Here is a 15,812-nt window from a genome sequence, read left to right on the forward strand (position 1 = left end):
CTCACTACCCTCTGCGTAAAAAACTTGCCCCGCACATCTCCTCTATAGTTTTCTCCTCTCACCTTAAATCTATGTCCCCTAGTAATTGACTCTTCCACCCTGGGAAAAAGCTTCTGACTATCTACTCTGTCCATGCCACTCATAATTTTGTAAACTTCTATCAAGTCGCCCCTCAATCTCCGTCGCTCTAGTGAGAACAATCCGAGTTTCTCCAACCTCTCCTCATAGCTAATAACCTCCAAACCAGGCAGCATCCTGGTAAACCTCCTCTGCACCCTCTCCAATGCCTCCATATCCTTCTGGTAATGTGGTGACCAGAATTGCACGCAATATTTCAAGTGTGGCCTAACCAAGGTCCTATACAACTGTAGCATGACTTCCCAGCTTTTATACTCAATACCCCTGCCAATGAAGGCAAGCATGCCATATGCCTTCCTGACTACCTTATCCACCTGCGTTCAGTGACCTGTGGACCTGTACACCCAGATCCCTCTGCTCGTCGATGCACTTAAGGGTTCTACCATTTACTGTATAATTCCTGCCTGTATTAGACCTTCCAAAATGCATTACCTCGCATTTGTCTGGATTAAACTCCATCTGCCATTTCTCCACCCAAGTCTCCAACCGATCTATATCCTGTTGTATCCTTTGACAATCCACTTCACTATCTGTAACTCCTCCAACCTTAGTGTTGTCTGCAAACTTACTAATTAGCCCAGTTACATTTTCCTCCAAATCATTTATGTATACTACCAACAGCAAAGATCCCAGCACTGATCCGTGGAACTCCACTAGTCACAGCTCTCCATTCAGAAAAGCACCCTTCCACTGCTACGCTCTGTCTTCTATGACCAAGCCAATTCTGTATCCATCTTGCCAGCTCACCTCTGATCCCATGCAACTTTAATTTCTGTACCAGTCTGCCACGAGGGACCTGGTCAAAGGTCTTACTGAAATCCATGTATATAACATCCACTGCCCTCCCATCGTCGATCATCTTTGTCACTTCCTCGAAAAACTCGATCAAGTTAGTGAGACACAACCTCCCCTTCACAAAACCATGCTGCCTGTCATTAATACTCCCATTTGCTTCCAAATGGTAGTAAATCCTGTCACAAAGAATCTTCTCCAATAATTTCCCTACCACTTGCGTAAGGCTCACCGGCCTGTAATTTCCTGGATTATCCCTGCTATCCTTCTTAAACAATGGAACAACATTGGCCATTCTCCAGTCCTCTGGGACCTCACCCATAGCCATTGAGCATAGAAAGATTTCTGTCAAGGCCCCAGCAATCTCCTCCTTTGCCTCCCTCAGTACTCTGGAGTAGATCGCATCTGGCCCTGGGGACTTATCCACCTTAATATTCTTCAAGATGCCTAACACCTGCTCTTTTTTGATCTCAACATGATCCAGGCTATTTAAACACTCTTCCCTAGACAAATCAACCGCTAAGTCCTTCTCTTTGGTGAATACTAATGAGAAGTATTCATTTAGTATCTCTCCCATTTCTTCTGGCTCCACACACAGATTTCCACCTCCGTCCCTAAGTCACTGGCTACCCTCTTGCTTTTTACATATGTATAAAAAGCCTTGGAATTTTCCTTAATCCTAGTTGCCAGTGACTTTTCATGACCCCCTTTTAGCCCTCCTAACTCCTTGCTTAAGTTTCTTCCTACTTTCTTTGTATTCTCCATGGGCTTCATCTGTTCCCAGCCTTCTAGCCCTTATGAATGCTTCCCTTTTAAACCTGGACAGAGCTCTGGTTCTGCTGCTGATTTGGTTGCTGGAAGATGGCAGACAGAAGCAGGCTGCTAGCTTGCAGTCTAGTTTTGTCTTTTGAGGGTAAACAGCAACTTAAGTTGGAATCTGAAAGCCGTATAAATAAAGCACTTCAAACAGCTCAAGTCTCAGTCATGTGACAGGGTGGTTTTGGACTGAGCCACTCAGATAATGATGTACCTTAAGGCCTGCTCGTTAAAACCCATTGTATTTTGAGCAGATAACTGCATAACCATTATTACAACGTTGGAGGTGAGGAGTCACAAATAGCTCTGCCTTAATCCAGTGCTAGGTGGGGCAGAATGTCTCATCTACTCGTCCTTTTGGATTGGCTTGGTTAGAATGTTCATACAAGTCGTATTCCAGGAGGTTGATGAGTTCACCTTTGTCCATTGGAACTGCTCAGAATTTTACAGAACTATCAGCAGGTGACTAGCTGCAGCCATTTTATCAGCTCTGCAATTGTCCATTTAAAAAAAAATAAACAAGAGAGTATGGAAGAGAAACAAATTTCTTTTAGATTTTTTCTACTTGTCTTCTTGACATGTAAAACATTTGCTAAATAGTCCTGAGTGTGCTAAGAATGACACTGACAACCAATTTAAGATTTTCCGTCAGGCTTGCAGTGTGGCACATTTGCGTGTACTGGAAGCTACATATATTAATGCACAGGGCCTGGTTATTTGCAGACAGAAAGAACCTGTTCATACATTGCGCCTGTTTCAGCTAAATAAAATAAGTGACAGCATTTGCTGGTTCATTTTTCAGGGCAATGCCTTGACCAGAGTCAAGCTGCCTGGTTTAAATTTCAAACAATGCTTGGCAGTTAACTGTCAATGACCATCAACTGGTGCATTCTTCATGGCAACATCTTTACCAATCAGAGTTGACTTGTCAACCAATCAGCATTCTCTTCCCATACAGCATAAATTTGTTGTTTCCCTTGGATTTGTATTCTTGAGAAACATCCTGATGAGTGGAGGATGAAAAGCTTTGAAAAAATGTCTCTTTTTTCAGCAATAACTTGCATTCATGTAGCACCTTTCAGGTTGGATGTTCCAAAGCACTTAGCAGAATTACGTAGTAAATGCAGCACAGAAAACGACCAATCAGACCAACAAGTCCATCCCAGTCTTCATGCACTTCTCGAACCTCCTCCTACCTTTCTTCATCCAAATCTATCAACTTACCACACTATTCCTTTCTGCGTCAGATGTGTTTCTAGCTTCCTACTGTATGGAACAGCATCTATACTGTTTGCCTCACTCACTGGGAAAGATGCTTCTTCCGAATTACCTTTTTAGTTTCTTGGTGACTATTTTATACTGATGGCCTTTAGTTTTGATTTTCCCCACATGTGGGGAGAGCTGAATCTCTCTGAATCTACTGGATAATAACTGTTTTATGAGGTCACCACTCAGCCTTTGCTTTTCAATAGAAAAGAGATCTAGTCTGTTCATCCTTTCTTGCTAGGAATTGTCTTAGAATTTTCCTTTTATCCTTCTAAATCCTTTTTGCACCCTCATTAGTGTCTCTATATACTTTTTATGATATGGCAACGACAACTGCACAGAGCGCTCCAAATGAGGTCCAACCAAGGTTTGAAACAAGTTTATCATAAAGTCTCCATTTCACAGTCACTGAAGTACTTTCAAAATGTTGTCACTGTGGTAATGTTGACAAATTTTGAACAATTATATTGTCTGCTGCAATGGTCTTGAATTGGTGAAAACGTTCTTCCTAACTTCTCTTTGTATATCCAATTTCCGAATTTTTGTCTTGTATCCCGGTATATAAACTCTTTGAGTATATTTCCAGAAAAGCTTGTAATCATTATTACTTTATAAAATTGTAAATTTATAATCGCATACATGAGTCCAATTCCTAAATATCTGCAGCTGATTAATTAACAATCCTGGTTACAAGTGAACATTAAAAATAAATGTCCACCTGCAACTTTTAATGTTATGCAGATACTATAAAATAGATAACTGCTTTTCCTATTTGGAAATTACTGTTGGTGATATTGACAGATGGATGTTTAATGTGTTCACAAGACTTTCCTCCATCTATAATTGTAGCACAGGTGAACAGGGATATTGTACTTATGTGTGGTGGGTGTAGATTGTCCCTCTAACCATATGAGTTGCAAGATCACATAAAACCCTACCACCTTTTAGGGTGAACCACTCCATCAGCTTGTATAGAGATGGTTACAAATATGCAAGGAGCATTTGCATTACCTACCACTATTTCTCACCAATCTGCAAGGGAAGAGTGCAGAAGTACAAAAATAACAACAATGTGATGTGTGAGAATTTAAATACAGCCCAGAGAAGCAAGATCAAACATTCCTTTCACAGACAGCTATACATATCAACTCAGTTCCTACTAAAATAAAATCATGCAGGCAGCTTCCCACAGCAAAACCACAAAGTGGTTTTGAGTGGGTGAAATGGCAATCTAATGGCAGAGCACTATGTTACTTTTATGGAGTATGCTGAGTTCATCATTAATTTTCATCAACTGGTGCTATCATTCACCTGGGATGACTTGATTCGGAGACTGGGTGCAAAAAATAATTATCACCACTGATTTCATGTATCTTGATCAGAAAAATACCTTAATTGTCTATAATTCTGTAATGTTATTAGTAACCAACTGAAAAATGTACGCATAACTGATAATTTAGTAACTTGGCAATATGCGAATAAAGGTAGATAAATCCCCCCGGGCCTGACATGATATTCCCTCGGACCTTGAGGGAGACTAGTGTAGAAATTGCAGGGGCCCTGGCAGAAATATTTAAAATGTCCGTAGCCACGGGTGAGGTGCCGGAAGATTGTTCTGTTGTTTAAAAAAGGCTCCAAAAGTAAACCAGGTAATTACAGGCCAGTGAGTCTGACGTCAGTAGTAGGTAAATTATTAGAAGGTGTTCTGAGAGATCAGATATATAATTATTTGGACAGCCAAGGGCTGATTAAGGATAGTCAGCATGGCTTTGTGTGTGGTAGGTCGTGTTTAATGAACCTTGTAGAGTTTTTCGAGGAGGTTACCAAGAAAGTAGATGAAGGAAAGTCTGTGGATGTTGTCTACATGGACTTTAGTAAGGCCTTTGACAAGGTCCCACATGGAAGGTTAGTTCAGAAGGTTCAGACACTTGGTATCCATGGAGAGGTTGTAAACTAGATTCGAAATTGGCTGTGTGGGAGAAGACAGAGAGTGGTAGTGGATGACTGCTTCTCAGACTGGAGGTCTGTGACTAGTGGTGTGCCTCAGGGATCTGTGCTGGGACCATTGTTGTTTGTTGTTGATATCAATAATTTAGATGATAATGTGTTGAATTGGATCAGCAAGTTTGCTGATGACACTAAGATTGGAGGCGTTGTGAACAGCGAGGAAGGCTTTCAAAGCTTGCAGAGAGATCTGGACCAACTGGCAAAATGGCCAGAAAATGGCAGATGGAATTTAATGCGCAAAAGTGTGAGGTGTTACATTTTGGAAGGTCAAACCAAGGTAGGACAAACACAGTAAATGGTAGGGCACTGAGGAGTGCGGAGGAACAAAGGGATCTGGGAGTTCAGATACATAGTTCCCTGAAAGTGGCGTCACAGGTAGACAAGGTTGTAAAGAAAGCTTTTGGCATACTGGCCTTCATCAATCAAAATATTGAGTATAGGAGTTGGGATGTTATGGTGACGTTGTATAAGACATTGGTGAGGCCAACTTTGGAGTATTGTGTGCAGTTCTGGTCGCCTAACTACAGGAAGGATATCAGTAAGATTGAGAGAGTGCAGAGAAGATTTACTAGGATGTTGCCTGGTCTTAAGGAGTTGAGTTACAGGGTAAGATTAAACAGGTTAGGACTTTATTCCTTGGAGCATAGAAGAATGTGGGGAGATATGATAGAAGTTTACAAAATTATGAGGGGTATAAACAGAGTAAAAGCGAGTAGGCTCTTTCCACTTAGATTAGGAGAAATAAATGCGAGAGGACATGGCTTTAGGGTGAAAGGGGAAAGGTTTGGGGGAACATTAGGGGGAACTTCTTCACTCAGAGAGTGGTGAGAGTGTGGAACGAGCTGCCATCTGACGTGGTAAATGTGGGCTCACTCTTAAGCTTTAAGAATAAATTAGATGGATACATGGATGGGAGAGGTCTGGAGGGTTATGGACCAGGTGCAGATCAATGGGACTAGCGGAATAATATTTCGGCACAGACTAGTAGGGCCGAATGGCTTGTTTTCTGTGCTGTAGTGTTCTATGGTTCTATGGCAAATATTTTGTTTTCCACATAATTAAGTAGTAAATGATGATTAAAACATATTAATACAAGGGAAGAGGGTATTCAGTGGAAAGCATAACTCCACCGCACTGTTGTCACAGACAGAAGATGGAATAGTCCCAGATTTGTGGTAGTGGGCAGGTAAAACGAAGCTTTACCTGCCGGCCACAATAGCGGCTTTTCACGCTGTATCCTCCCAAACCCGCTGGCTTAATTTTGCACCCCTGAGAAACATTCCATTTCCATGGTGGGCAGGCTCTGATTCACCCACCACATTATCATCTCGCTGCTTCATCACGCCAGGCATCATATTTAAACTGCAGCCGTGCGCAAACCTCTCAGTGCTTCCAGCCTATGACTACTGCGAAGATGACATGGCTCCGAAAGGCAAAAAGACTGCAGCTCCCAGGTTCAATGACGCATCCCTTGAGCACCTTTTGGACACAGCGGAGGCTCTCTGTGATGTCCTCCACCCCACTCTGGCCGCAGGATGGCCAGCAACCTCTCTAATCCAGCTTGGGAGGCGGTGGCATCAGTGGTCAGTGCCAACGCCCTGCAAAAGAGGATGGCCACCCAGTGCCTCAAGAAGATGAATGATTCCGCCAGCGTAAGTCACTGTTCTCATCACTCTCAGCTCACACGCTCTCAAACCCATCACACATCCACAGGGCCCTCACTCACTGCCGGTTCAAGGGACATCACCATTCATTCTCTCACACACACCTTCATTATTCTCATCCTGTCCAAGGGACCACTCACCACCCACACATGCCAGGCACACTTATCATCTGGCCTGGCAGGTGTCCTGCTTACACTCTCTCCATCTCTATTTATGCAGGACAAGTTGGCACACAACAAGAAAGAAAGGTCGCAGCCTGGTGGAGGAATGCTTGATATCAAGATCTCAAAGACTTTGAAAACAGAGCCATCCAGCTGGCCGACGAGGATCTAGACCGTTCTTTTGCTGACTGTGAGGTCAGCGGTGCTGCACCAAATGAGGATCCAGCAGTGCAACATCCATCAGACAACCATGCTGTGAATTATGTGTCCTGTTTCACAGGTCACTGCCATGCACTAATTATTTCTCCTTGCTTTCACAGGCACATTTGGGAAACAGCCATGGAGTCCATGACCCAGGGCATCCTATCAAGCCCCAAATAAATCTCTGAAGAGGAATCTGAAGGCACCTTCCTTGAAATCCCTTCACAGCACTCACCCACACCCTCCACCAGCGCAGAGACAAAACTCTCAGGTGGGACCTAGCTTTAGAGTAGCCACAGGATCACAATCTGGTGAACACACTGCAATGTCTGATCTACAGAGGGCGGCAGGGACTTGCCAGGTGTCCAGGACTCGGAGGATTGTTGGACGCCAGAAATTTGCTGAGCCTGAGTCAGATAACGAGCCTCTGGACTCGGTCATGTCACGGTTGCTGGAGCTGCAAAGGCAAGCTCGGGAACATCAGGAAGGAATATCCGTTGCACTCCTCATATTGCAAGGCATGGTGGAGGAGTCCGTCCATCATTAGGCTGAGGTGATAGTGCCAAAGCACTGGTAGGACTGGTAAACATTGGTAGGATGGCTGTCGCCATGGATACTTTGGTCCAGGACATCGCTCCTGCACTGCTGCATGGGCTCAACTCCATCGCTGACATTATAGTTGGCCTCCAACCTCACTCCAGCTGCCCCTTCTCAAGGAGTCAGCTAGGGCCCTTGGGAGGAAGATCAGCAGGTGCGTACCCCGGGGCCATCCACCCAGTTGACTCTGAGAGTGTCCAGCCTATCCGAATCCCCCCTTTCTGTTACTCCAGCAGCTCCAGATCCACAGGCCGAGGAGGGTGCCACTGCCACAAAGTAGGACCCTGAAAGCAGGCCAGGGCCCTCCAGCTCTCAGACTTCCAGAGAATGCCTGTCAAGGTCATCACAGACACAGCATCACAGACAGTAGGCTGCTTCCACCTCCGCTGTGGATGTCCGGGGAGCACCATGATTTTTGTTGACACAAGTTAAGTGGCTTCAAGGGTTTGTGGTTTGTGGTTTTTGAAACGTCAGAGAGCTTGGGTAATTGACACTCTTATTAGCTTGGTCCACACTTTTTCCTCAAGCATAGGAGAAAGTTATCTATGCATTACATATTTTCAATTTTTTTACATATACCGCTATACACTGTGGTGTGAATTGGTTCTAGAAAGTGTACAGTGGATCCATGGGCATGGAAATGCCAGAGCTTGGCATGAGGGCATGAGGATCCTGAGGGGGTGGGTGGGGGGTTGACTTGGAGTAGGGGCATGAGGGGGACCTTTTGAGCTTTCCTTTTAAAGTGTCCCCTCATTCAGACCATGGTTCATGACTCCGCTAAGGGGCAGTGAACCACGATTCTTTAAAAACCTGGCCCTACTCCATGAAAATTGCAGAGGAGTAGGACATGCCTTTCTCCACAATGGAGCCAGCCAGGTCGGGAGTACCGGATGCGGGCTTCTGACAGGAATCAGCCTGCACCCTTTAGAGACACTTATGACAATCAGAGAGCCTGGGAAAGCAGTTGGGAAACCCTGAATCAGGACTGACCCTCCATTTTTAAAGGGCTCCCGAGCCAAACTCAGTGAAAACCCAGAAGTGTGGGTCTTATAGAGCGAATAGCAGGTTGTGAGGTTTCTTGTAGTTGAATATTTAAGAGGTTGCTCCTCTGAAACTGGAACAGATTAAGTATTGGCTGCTTAATGACTTGCACCTAGTTTCAGAGTCTGATTCTCAAACTGATTGGTGACTGATCATTCTCAAAAGGCAAAGATGGCACAGCCTTCCTCTGCAGTTGTTGTCTTGTTGGTAGTCTTCTGTATCTGCCACAGATCTCTTCTGAGTCTTGGGATAATAAAGGATCCCACCATGAGAAGCCAGTTTCATTCACGTGGTTAGCGGTTATTGTTCATTCAGAATGGCGTAAAGCTAAAAGGCTATTGATATACCATAAGAGATAGTTGGTGGTCTTTCTCACTTAACTTGTGGATAACTATTCTTGTCAGCTTTCTTCTGTTGAATTGCAAACCTAGAGACATAGAGTCTAGAAGTCCATTGACTCAGTGTTTTGAGTAAGCTTTGAACAATGGCATGTGTGAATTCCACAGATAACATTAGCCTTGGTATGTCCATTCCAGGGGGTAGTCCCCACCCACTGTTATTTAATTTGGAACTTCCGGAAGCTTGGTTGCCTATGTTGAATAAGCTAATGTCACCTGACCTTTTTGCAGGAATGGTAACGTTCCTCAGTTTCCATTTTAAATACATAAAAGACAGTACCAGAAGCTTCCATATGACCTCAGCCCATATGTAAATTTATGAATATGACATGTCTTTACTGGGCATGACACTGATTTGCCTCACTGTTATTACACTTATGCAGCTCTTCCTTGAAGCTTTTCCCTGCCTGGTTGATGGTCTGAAACTACAAAGCTGAAAAACACCCAAATCTTTTTATTAAGAGCTTCCATCTCACTGACGAGGCTTCAGAACAATCTATATCTAACAGCCTGCTCTGAAAACTCTGTCCACATTTTGACAGCTGTGACAAATTCTACCACAGCAGCTGAGAGAATCCATAGCATTCTAAGACAATCAACAACATTTGAAATAAACAACCTACAACATTCTGAAAAGTCAGTTTGCCCAATGTTAACGGATCCTTTAAAACAATTCCAGGATCTGGATCTGCTCCTGTGCCAAAAACTAATCCTACCAGTGTACTAAGTTTCGGCGAAATCTGCACTACAATTTTTTGGGATGTATTGTTCACATTCAAACGGACTAACAAACTAACAAAAGAGGTGAAAACATTATCTCTGCCCACCTTCAGTGGCAAAGGTAATTAAACACAAGAGCATAAAATTAGGCACAGGAGATGAAAATAAATGGAATGTTTCTAGTCATTTATTTATGATAGTTTTAAATTGAATATGCAGGCTCTCAAAACATTTGCATGAACCCTATTATATAACAATAGACTTACATCTCTGAGACAGCGATAGCCATGCTTTTGCAGGAAGTTTTGAAACTTCTGACCAATTACTCCACTTTGTTGAGACAAAAGCCAAGATACTGCAGTCTGGTTAAGAAAAAAGGTTCAAATCTTTCATTCAAACTACATTCAAAAATAATATTGAACATCAAAATGTGTATCAAATTAAAAAGTAGGTGTGTAATACTATATAGTAATAGTATATAACAATACTCCCTAAAACGTAAGCTGGAAGGTATGTGCGTCAGTCTCAGTGCCTTCTTCCAGATTTTTCTCCAAAAATGCGTCATTCTCCCAGAAACTACACACGTTTTCTGTGTTAACTGGAACATTATTCAACAGAGAGGGACAACTCCAAAGACCATGGCGTATACTTCAAATAACACAAAATTAAAATTCCTCCCAACTCTGGCACAGGTGGGCTGGTGGGTCTGTAAACACACTTGCATGCATTCTTGTCATGCTCGGCTCCCAGTCTTTACAGTCCTGAAGGGCAATAAATCTAAAGCATGTATAACCATCCCTCCAGATCCAAGTCTTTGCAAACTCAGCCTGAATGTTTTTCCACAACTTCATCCCTCCTCCCACAACAAACATGAGCAAAAAAAGAAGTGGGACTTTTGCCAGTCAGAGCAAAAAATTGATGGGTGAAATATGGAGAAAAGTAAATGGCAGGAGATAGCTATCCACATGGTGGCCATCAGTGACCATATATTTTAGGGAATGTAGCATTGTCAGGGTACTTGATGACCGCTACAGTTTAATGGAAAATGAGATTAACGTGCTGGATCTGCTTACGGATCATTTGCAACAATCACCTATTTGGTGGGCAGTATCTTGATTGTAATTATAGAGGATCCATATGGTAGTCTGAAAGAATTAGCAGCATACAAATTGAAAATGGTGGTGACTTCTGCTACCAGCTGCAATATAATCTCTATGATGCAGGTTGGTGAAAGAAATTCTTTGCAGTAAACTGCACAACTCTGGAAATGGCTTCCCACTGACTCAGGACCTACAGAGGAAGCATTTCTCTTCAGTCATTGCCAGATATGTGACAGAGCTCTGTAGATATTGTTGGCAGTTGAATAGTGGGTGTGGGCATTCTAGTTTCAGTGCCTACGATCACCCCTAAATTTTCCTCCAAGTCACATGTCTTTTTGACTTGGATATATATCGTTGTTCCTTCAAGATTATCATTATCTGGTCATTATCCCCTTGCTGTTTGTGGGACCTTGCAATGCTTAAATTAGCCGCCACATTTCCCAATATTGCAGCAGTGACTAGGCTTCAAAAGTACCTAATTGGCTGTAAAGTGCATAGGGACATCCTGATGTCATGAAAGGCACTTTATAAAGGCAAGTCTTGCTTTCTTATTACACCATCTTAGGAATAAAACAAGGAGAAGGTTCACCATCACTTTCTCTGGACAATTCACTATGGGCAACAAACAAGTGGGAAATTCCAGGCAAAAAATCATAAACGTCGCTCCAGTTTTTCATTTAACTAACAGAAAATTATGGGCTACAGTTGTGTGAGTTCCTGTGACTGCTGCCCCTCATGGAGTTGACCTAAATTAGGGATGGGACTCAGCTGTCTTGCTGTTAATCTACAGATGGAAAGGGTTGTATATGTCTCCTAATATAGAAACATAGAAGCATAGAAACTAGGAGCAGTAGTAGGCCATTTGGCCCTTCGAGCCTGCTCCGCCATTCAGTATGATCATAGCTGATCCCATATCTCAACGCCATGTTCTTGCTTTCTCTCCATACCCCTTGGTGCCCCTAATTTCCAAAAAATTATCAATTTCTTTCGTGAATATACTCAGTGACTCAGCCTCCACAGCCTTCTGTGGTAGAGAATTCCACAGGTTGGCCACTCTCTGAGTGAAGAAGTTTTTCCTCAACTCAGTCCTAAATGGCCTGCCCTGTATCCTGAGACTGTGGCCCCTGGTTCTAGACTCCCCCACCAGGGGAAACATCCTCCCTGCATCCAGTCTGTCTAGCCCTGTTAGAATTTTATACATTTCAATCAGATCCCCGCTCATTCTTCTAAACTCTAGTGAATACAGGCCCAATCAAACCAAATTCTCCTCATACGACAATCCTGCCATCCCTGGTATCAGCCTAGTGAACCTTCACTGCACTCCCTCTCTGGCAGGTATATCCTCTCTTAGGTAGGGAGACCAAAACTGCATGCAATAGGCCAGGTGTGGTCTCACCAAGGCCCTCTATAACTGCAGTAAGACATCCTCACTTCTAAACTCAAATCCTCTTGCAATGAAGGCCAATATGCCATTTGCCTTCCTAATTGCTTGTCTATTTACTTTCATTGACTGGTGTATAAGGACACCCAGATCCCTTTGTACATCCACATTTCCCAATATGTCACTATTTAAATAATACTCTGCCTTTCTGTTCTTCACGCCGAAGCATATAACTTCACATTTATCTACATTATATTGCATCTGCCATGTGTTTGCCCAGACACACAATTTGTCTAAATCGCCCTGAAGCCTCCTTGCATCCTCCTCACAACTCTGCCCAAGTTTGTGTCATCAGCAAATTCGGAAATATTGCACTTGGTTCCCCCGTCCATGTCATTTATATATATTGTGAATAGCTGGGGCCCAAGCACTGATCCCTGCGGTACGCCACTGGTCACCACCTGCCACCTGGATAAAGACCCAGTTATTCTCGCTCACTGTTTTTGGTCCATCAACCAATTCTCAATCCATGCCAGTATATTACCCCCAATCCCATGTGGTTTAATTTTGCCCGCTAGCTTCTTATGTGGGACCTTGTAAAAAGCCTTCTTGAAATCCAAATACACCACATCCACTGGTTCTCCCTTATCTATTCCACCAGTTACATCCTCAAATAACTCCAGTAGATTAGTTAAGCATGATTTCCCTTTAATAAACCCATGCTGACTTTGTCTAACCCCATTACTGCTTTCCAAGTGTTCTGTTACCACGTCTTTTATAACGGACTCTAGTATTTTCCCCACTATGTGAAGCTCTGGGCCTGAAGTGCAAATTTCAAAAATTAATCCCAAAAGTTATGCTGCTATTGTAAATCACCCTGAGTTTGTAAAGGAATGTGTCAGCGCCCAAGTACCAACTGGTAAAGTCTTAAACAAATGACCGTATCTTGTAACTATGTGTGTGTCTCTCACCTGAGTATCCATCTCCAGTAATTTGTTTCCCATTCCCTGGGTTTTGATCAGTTCAACAATAGCCTTTAATAAATACAATGAGACCAGCAATTACTAAAATTAAATCATGATAAAGGAATTGCAACTTCAAAAATTACCAGAACTCAAAATACACACATCCTCTGTCCTGTCTCAAGTGTATCACACATCAGGAATGACATCATGGATTCCAAACATCTTCAAAATTGCAATGCAGGCGCATCACCCACTCCTCTGACAGATTGATTGGTGGCATTTTCCTAGGGTGCTTGTGGAAAGCCTGGAACTTCTGGCTTGAAATATTCTAATTAAGCATGTGTCACAATTGTTGCCACTTGCCTACAACAGCCAGGATGACATTCACTGTTAATCTTTAAATCTGATATCAGACACCTTATCAGCTGTGTTTCAGGATTGGACATGAAGGCTCTTTGCAGATAATTTTCTCTAAATATTTGTTTCTTTGTGTTTATTTATAGAGTTTCTTACCTCCAAAAATGTTGGGATGTCAGCGGACAAAACATCTGGGCATGTGCTGTAAAGCACAGCTAGATCTGACAGCATTTCCGGGGTGTACACTGTGAAAGTACATTACTCAGAAATTAATGTTTATGCATTTTCTATACAAAGATTTCATTACATGCAATGGTTTTACAGAGTTATTTCTTTCCCTAATAAGATGTAAATTTTAAAGAACCTTCAGGTAGTTCCTGGGGGGTTGGGGGGTAGGTGGTCGAGCCGCAGGTGGCAATCAGAGGAGGAGACAATAGGGTGCCTGGCCTACAATGTTCTCACCAAGACTACTGTGGAGCTGGGCAAAGCACCCCTGCCCCTTGCAGCTCCATATTTAGGAAAGCATATTTTGCTAAAGGATACTTTTTTTTATAGGAACCTGGTGCCAGCTGCTTTTAGGGCTGCCCAATGTTGGGGTGTGGTTTTGAGACAGCTGTCAAGTCCCCTGTTTGCATATGTTGAAGGTCTAATGCCATTCACACACATACTTCATTATGATGGGTCACACACTTCCGGTATGGAAAGTGCAGACGTAAAATGTTTGTCATATTGGACATCAAGGGTTGTGCCTGTAAAACAAGCATAGCATTATCAAATTTCTAGACCAAGGTGTGTTCAAGACATGTAAAACTTCCAAGTCATAGTTTAAACCAACAATAATTGAGGTAAACAAACTGGGATGAAAATCTAAACTTTCCCTGAACTTTGTTAGTTTGATTAAATTGAGCAAATCCCAACATTTTCCTGGTTTAGATTGAGGATGGTCAGTTCTTCTTTAGAACAAGCTGGATTATGAACAGATTTGATTAGGGTGTCAAGAATTGTGACATGAAGTCGAGATAGAAACAGAATGTTCCCAGTGATTGTGGGGCAATCTAGAACAATGTTGACATATGGTTAAATGTAATAGATGCACGACAGGAAATAGAAGAATTCATTTTGCAGGGTTTTGAGGCTGCAGAATATGCTACCAGGGTTAGTGATTGATGACTGCTTATTCCTAAACTAGACAGATAGTCGGAAGAGAGAGGAGTAAAGGGAGTAGAACAGTTTTCTGAGTAAAAATTTTATATATTTCATATAAATAATATGAGAGAGAGAAAGAGAGAGAGAGAGAGAGAGCAATTGAGTAAGGGAAACAAACAAAAATAGGAAACATGCTGCCTGGATTTTTTGCTGGGATTCTCTCAATCTCCTGCCCAACTTCAACAAATAATCAACCAAATCCTCAAAATGGCATAAACATCTAAAAATTAACATTTTGAACAATTCTCCAGGGTTTCCATCAAAGGTACTGTGAGAAGGTGAATTCTGCCTTGACTCTATTATCTCTGAGCAGTACCATACGAGATCCTCACATACTGGAAAAGTATTTATGTCTTACTATGTTCTTGTTGTAGGAAGAAACGTATAACAACACTATTCCAGACTGTAGATTTAGCTGATACTGCGATTGATGTGATCCAACCCTGAGAAGAAATCAGAAAGCTGCGTCTTTGCAATCACAGAAATATCAACAGGACATTAACAGAATTGTAATCAGTCCACAGTTATATAGAAGTTAAACAAGTTCTGGGCTGAAATTGGCCTCGGGCAAAAGCATGGAATGAGCAATTGTGAATCAGCAACATGCTTGTTTTCAGTGAAAAAGAAAATATACAAAATTGATATAAGGGTCTTTAAAATTAGAAAGGATTTAATAAGGTAGATGTAGAGAAGCTGTTTCCACTTGAGGGAATCCAAAACTAGGGATCATAAATATAAGATGGTCAATAATAAATCCAATAAGAAATTTAGGAGGAACTTCCTTACTCAGAGAACAGTGAGAATGTGGAACTTGCTACTGCATGGAGTGGTTGAGGCAGGTAACACGAATGCACTTAAAATGAAGATAGATGAGTATGTGAGGAAGAAAGAATAGAAGGACATCCTGATAGAGTGAAATAAAGTAGAGTGGGAGGAGGCTTTTGTGGAGCAGAACATGGCAGAGGCCTTAGGGGCCGAATGGCCTATTTCTGTGCTGTAATA

At 42.5% G+C, this 15,812-nt stretch overlaps 1 protein-coding gene across 1 annotated transcript in view; it reads right to left on the bottom strand.

The window, feature by feature from the left end:
• The window catches only part of LOC121280396 (uncharacterized phosphotransferase YvkC-like), an 81,993-nt gene that overhangs the window by 37,457 nt on the left and 28,724 nt on the right, over positions 1 to 15,812 (bottom strand). Inside the window, exons 12-15 of the mRNA XM_041192348.1 lie at positions 15,169 to 15,253; positions 13,761 to 13,849; positions 13,254 to 13,316; positions 10,068 to 10,163 (exon numbers count right to left, since the gene is read on the bottom strand). Coding sequence (XP_041048282.1) covers positions 10,068 to 10,163; positions 13,254 to 13,316; positions 13,761 to 13,849; positions 15,169 to 15,253 — 333 coding nt within the window. The remainder of the gene's footprint in view (positions 1 to 10,067; positions 10,164 to 13,253; positions 13,317 to 13,760; positions 13,850 to 15,168; positions 15,254 to 15,812) is intronic.

The sequence above is a fragment of the Carcharodon carcharias genome, chromosome 7 (genome assembly GCF_017639515.1).
Source record: "Carcharodon carcharias isolate sCarCar2 chromosome 7, sCarCar2.pri, whole genome shotgun sequence".
In the NCBI taxonomy this organism is placed as follows: domain Eukaryota; kingdom Metazoa; phylum Chordata; class Chondrichthyes; order Lamniformes; family Lamnidae; genus Carcharodon; species Carcharodon carcharias.